Source organism: Moschus berezovskii, chromosome 14 (assembly GCF_049115385.1).
Source record: "Moschus berezovskii isolate FMDL1 chromosome 14, NW_MosBer_1.0, whole genome shotgun sequence".
NCBI classification, from domain to species: Eukaryota; Metazoa; Chordata; class Mammalia; order Artiodactyla; family Moschidae; genus Moschus; species Moschus berezovskii.
The window spans coordinates 55610736-55616735 of record NC_142473.1 but is presented as its reverse complement, the minus strand read 5'-3'; the positions used below and the strand labels follow the sequence as shown (position 1 = coordinate 55616735).

At 42.6% G+C, this 6000-nt stretch overlaps 1 protein-coding gene across 1 annotated transcript; it reads left to right on the top strand.

Moving 5' to 3' along the window:
- The first annotated feature begins 4723 nt into the window (after nucleotides 1-4723).
- LOC129554020 (dolichyl-diphosphooligosaccharide--protein glycosyltransferase subunit TMEM258) lies at nucleotides 4724-5112 on the top strand. Its single transcript, XM_055422675.1, has one exon. The coding sequence runs from the start codon at nucleotides 4761-4763 to the stop codon at nucleotides 4998-5000; it is 240 nt and encodes a 79-aa protein (XP_055278650.1). The 5' UTR covers nucleotides 4724-4760; the 3' UTR covers nucleotides 5001-5112.
- Nucleotides 5113-6000: the final 888 nt, after the last annotated feature.

Sequence of the window (6000 nt, the reverse complement as noted above, 5' to 3'; positions counted from 1 at the left end):
GGAAATCTTTCTCTCCCAAGAAGCTTTGTCTGAGTAACCCGAGCCCACTCTCAGGGTGTCTGCTAAGGGTATAAGCCTTGAAGGAGACTCCTATTTGGAGAAGTGAGACAAAGTGCCCTCCACCTCCCCAGTCCCTGAGGGCAAGAGCTTTGATAAGTGGACAACGTCTTTGTAAAGAAAATGGCGCTACTTCTGAGGCAGCTCCAACAAGCATACACAGCTTGGCGGGAAGGCAGGGGTTGAACTGCGAACTAGACGTCAGCCTTCACTCACCAACTCAGCCAGGCATTCTGAGGCAGTGCACATTCTGGACAACAGTATTGTGGCAGCCCCGCCTCTATGATCGTTCCTTTCGTCTAGAGTCAGCCAGAACTCACATGTAGTAGAGCTGTACAGCAGAGCTTGATCGGGTAACTAGTGTGTAAACTTGGCAGCTGTTCCCCAAGTATGTATTTGTATAAGTTGATGTATTTCGTGACTAAAAGAATGGAGAAAGTAGGTGGTCCAGAACCAGTTGGGGAAGAGACAGAGGAAAATGTCTCTAGGCTTCCCTGGTGGCTCAGTGGTGAAGAATATGGCTGCAGTGCAGATTACATGGGTTTGATCCCTCAATCAGGAAGATCCCCTGGAGGGGGAAATGGCAACTCACTCTAATATACTTGCCTGGGAAATCCCAAGGGCAGAGGAGCCTGACTGGCTACACTTCATCGGATTCCAAAAGAGTAGGACATGATTTAGCAACTAAACCACCACCACCTCTTCCTGATACCTGCAGAATATTCTCCACCAAGACACTGGAACAAGATCCCTTTCTAAACTTGACATGCCAAATGTCCATTTCATTTCATCTTCAAAGGGATGTAAAAGAAGGAAGCAAAATATAGAGAGGAAACACTCACGAACTGTTCACCCATTCAGAGCATGTGGTGAAACCTGAAATGCGTGGCAGTCCTGAATGTGGGTATCTGCTCACTGACTAGGTACAATGGGAAAAGTTCAGTGGATTCTTTTTTTCTTTTAACTGTTTAAAGTTACAATTTACAACTTTATGAAAAATAACTTAAAGTTTCATCTAAAATCCCTTTACAAAGAAACTATTTTAATATCTGTGCTTCCTTTTTCATTTCTCCTCATGAATATGCACTTGCAATTTTTACAGTCATCATTTTAACTGCCACATAATGTTCTAGTACCTCTAGTACCGTGTCTTGTTTTTTACTATCCCAAGTAAATTTTTATAAGCATTCTGTTTATTGATGCTTATCTATAGTTAGTCATCATTGGCCATCTTCCACATCCCAGAGCCATAAAAGCCTTTCTGGTTTCTAGCTTTTTCAGCCCTTCTCTAAAATCAGCCTCACTCCATCTTCATGTTTAGCCTTACACCAGGCAGTAGAGTGAGTCCTGACCTTAGATGTGTGGTAGTTAAACACTTCTGGCTCAATACTCACTGGTACGGATGTCACTGCTCCAGCACCTTCTCTGTGCTAGATGCCAGACCAGGCTCAGGGAATTACAAAGATGTGTGAGAGAGATTCCTTCTCTCAATTATTTTCTCATCCTGAAGTCTCAGAAAGCTCTTTTTCAGATCTGCACCCATTATGATGAACTCAATAATACTGAGTCATTGGAAGTGTAGCAGAAGTGTCTATTTCATACAGATCTGTTTTTTCCTGCCAGCCAATATTTTGCAGTAATTAGGAGTCTGAGCTTTGGATTCAGACAATTAGAGCCCCAGTTTTGCCATTTACAACCTGGGTGGCACTGACCAACTTAATCTTTCCACACTTTGGTTTTCTTATCTTCAAAATGGACATAAGATCGTGATCATCTTCATAAAGTGGTTGTTGGAGTTAAACACTAAAAAGAGACACACAACACTAAAAATAGAGTCTTGCTCATAGTACCATTCAGTAAACCCATGACTTGCACAGGGTCAGACATAGGGCTACCCCTGAGAGACAGCTTTCAAGTTCAAGGCTTGCCCCACCCTACCCTGGGCACCAGGGAAGCTGGAGGGATGGAGAGAGGCTCTGCTGCAGGGTCGTTCTCATTGACTAGCTTTATCCATCAACATGACCAGAGCAACAGTTCCTCTGAGACCAGAGTTAGCAACTTGGTACCCAGAGAGCCTTCCCTCTATCCTCCCCAGCACCAAGGCAGGAGCAGACAAGCAATGTGAAAAGAGGGAAGGAGGGAGAGAGAGAGGGAAGGAAAGGGAGGGAGGGAGGGAGGGAACGAAGGTTGGCTGGATGGAAGGAAGGAAGGAGGGAAAAGAGGGAGGGACAGAAGGAAGAAAGGAAGGAATGGAGGGAGGCCCAACTCTGGGGAGAGCAAGCATTAGGTGAAGGCCCAGGAAAGGCTCACAGAGCAAAATCTTCATACTGAGAATGAGAGGAAGCACTGGAGTCATTTAATTCTGGGGTAAATGGCACCCCACTCCAGTACTCTTGCCTGGAAAATTCCATGGACGGAGGAGCCTGGTAGGCTACAGTCCATGGGGTCACAAAGAGTTGGACACAACTGAGCAACTTCATTGTCTTTCTTTCAAATTCTTGGCATTCCATGTACTTGCTGAGAGAACCTAACAAATTGCTTAACCTCTCTGGTTAACCCAAATTTCTCACCTCTTATCCCCTGCTGCTCCACGCTCAGCCACACTGAACATGCTGTGCCTCAAACGTGCATTGCATGCAAGAAAACTACTGTCTCTGCAGATTTGCATGTAGCTCTCCCTTTACCTACAGTAACCCATTCTCCCAGTGCCCTCAGCCCACCCGAGCTGTTGCAGTCCCTTTCTTCTGGCCAATTCTGGCTCTTCCTGCAGAGCTCAGCTCCGATGTCACGTCCCTGACCACTCAGCCTGCTGTGTGCTCCCAGAGACACCGGAGTTGTCGCTGCTGGAGCATGTACCATGCTGCTATGATGTTTCCTGTTGACTGCAGGCTCCATCCAGAGCTCCATACCCCGATGGCTGTTTCAGTACCTGGGGCCTCACTGCTGTTCAGTAAGTGAGGCTTAATATTATTGAAACTGCGTCAGCTTTAAAGGGTTGGTTGGTTGGGTCAGCTTACCCAAAAGGGTAACCATTCAACAAATATTTGTTGAAAAGAAATGGAGTGGGGAGTGAAGTTGAATAGAATGGTGGCTTAGAGGGTAAAAATCTGCCTGCAGTGTGGAAGACTTGGATTCGATCCCTGGGTTGGGAAGATCCTCTAGAGAAGCGAATGCCAACCCAGTTCAGTATTCCTGCCTGGGAAATCCCGTGGACAGAGGAGAGGAGTTTGGCAGGCTATTGCCTATGGAGTTGCAAAGAGTCAGACATCTGAGTAACTAACTTTCATTTTCTTTCACTGATTATATCTAGCTGCATTATCTTTAAAGTCCACAAGATGTCAATGTTTCTACCTGAGAAAAAGGAATACAATAGTCTGAGATGCAGAGCACTGTCACTGATGCCAGAAATTAATTTAAAGTGAATAATGTAATAGATTGATTGATTTAATGAATAGGCAGTTTATGCCCATGCCACAAAATTCAAAATGTCTATACTGAAAAGTAAACTCTCCCTTCTTCCCTGCTTCCTTTCCTAAGCACCGCCCCGCCCCCCCCAGCCATTTTGTCTACCTCAAGGGCAACTATTTTTATTATTCTTCCAGAGATATTCTAAGTATATAATCATTTAAATGTTTTTTTTTCCAAATAACATCAGAGGTTGTATACAAGTGTTCTGTGCCTTGGTTTTTCTGTGCTTAAAATGACTCAGAGTGTTCATATTAAAAGAGACAAGATTACCCTATTAGGAAATAATAATATTTTTAGCTGTTCCTAACATATTTACTGTAAAATATATATTTGCCAATCTGATAGATGAACCATATCTCATTACAGTGTTAAAAAACCCTTTCCTCGACTACAAGTATGTTTACTGACATACAGTAAACTGCATATGTTTAAAGCATAAATTTAGTGTTGATCTTATTTAGCATGTGAAACCATCACCACAACCAAGGTAATAAACACACCCCATCACCCTCAAAGATTTCCTTGTGCCCCTTTCAATCCCTTCCTCCCACCAACATTTCTCCCCCGTCCCCGTGCATCCACCATAGTGCTTTGTGTTACTATAGTTTTACTTCCTAGGATCTTATATACACAGAATAAAATAGTATGTAGTCTTTTTTATTCTGATTTTCATTCAGTATAATTATTTTTAAATGCATCTCTGTCATTCCTTTTTATCACTGAGTTGTATCCATCGATTGTATAGATACACCACAATGTGTTTATCCATTCTTATACTGATAAACATTTAGATTGTTTCCAGTTTATAACTATCACAAGTAAGACAGTGACTCAGAAGTCATTTATGTTTCTGTTTTGCTTGAGTAAATACCTGGAAGTGGAATGACTGAATCATGCGATAGGTATATGTTGAACTTTTAAAGAAACTGCCAGACTCTTTTCTAACTGTACCATCTTACATTCTTACCAGCAGTGAATAAGTGTTTGGTTGCTTTTCATTCTCACCAGTATGTGGGGTCAGCATTTAAAATTTTAGACATTCTAACAGAAGTGTTACAGTAATTCATTATGGTTTTAATTTTCATTTTACCAATGAGTAATAATGTTGAGGGTCTTTTCATGTGCTTATTTCCCTCTGATGACGTGTCTATTCAACACTTTTTTCTCTTTTTAAAATTGGGTTGTTTTTTTTTTCTTCCGGTAGCGGAGTGGCGGATTACCCTGTGCCCAGCAAAATGGAACTTGAGGCCATGAGCAGATACACCAGCCCCGTGAACCCGGCTGTCTTTCCCCACCTGACCGTGGTGCTGCTGGCCATTGGCATGTTCTTCACCGCCTGGTTCTTCGTTTATGAGGTCACATCCACCAAGTACACCCGGGATATCTACAAAGAGCTCCTCATCTCCCTGGTGGCCTCACTCTTCATGGGCTTTGGAGTCCTCTTCCTGCTGCTCTGGGTCGGCATCTACATATGAGCTCCCGAAGGTTCTAACCGGGCAGCTTCACCGAATCCCTGCTTTTGTAAATTAATTTTTTTTTTTCACTGTGGCTGGAAGTGTCCCACCTGTTACTACAATAAAGGCAGATGTGACAAAATTTTTTTTTAATTAAAAAAAATTAATAATAAAAAAAAAGAAATAAAATTGGGTTGTTTTCTTACTATTGAGTCTTCAGAGTTCTTTTTATGTTCTGGTACAAGTCTTTTATTGGATATATTATTTTCATATTTTCTCCCCTTTTGTGGCTTTTTAAAAAACTTTTGATTCATTGCCTTTATTATTATTACATAATCCTCCGGTCACACAGAGTCGGACACGACTGAAGTGACTTAGCAGCAGCAGCAGCAGCAGCAATCCTCAATAGATAAGTCAGACTTCTGTTCTATGGGTGGGGATATTGAGGTACAAAGTTGAAAAAGTTTACCAAAAGTATTTACAGTATTCATTTATCTCATTGGATTTTGCAGAAATCAGCTGTAGAACTTATTATGTAAATTCAGTAAAGATAGGCTCTGCCTCCTTGCAAGTTGAACTTTTTATTTTTTCGGCTATGCTGGGTCTTCGTTGCTGGGCGGACTTTTCCCTAGTTGCAGCCAGCAGGGTGGTTGTGGTGTGCAGGTTTCTCGCTGTGGTGGCTTCTCTTGTTGCCAAGCACAGGCTCTAAGGTGTCTGGGCTTAGTTGCTCTGAGGCATGTGGAATTTTCCCAGATAAGGGATGGAACCTGGGTCTCCTGCATTGGCAAATGCATTCTATACTACTGAGACACGAGGGTAGTCCTAAGTTAAACATTTTTATAGTCAGTGGTTAGGGTTTTTACACTTTTTCACCAAATATAACTCCCAGTTAATGCACAATTGTGTCTTACGTCATCTCTCTTTATATCCTGATACCTTGATGATGGGATTCCCAGGTGGCTCAGTGGTAAAGAATCTGCCTGCCAATGCAGGAGACACAGGTTCAATCCCTGGGTGGGGA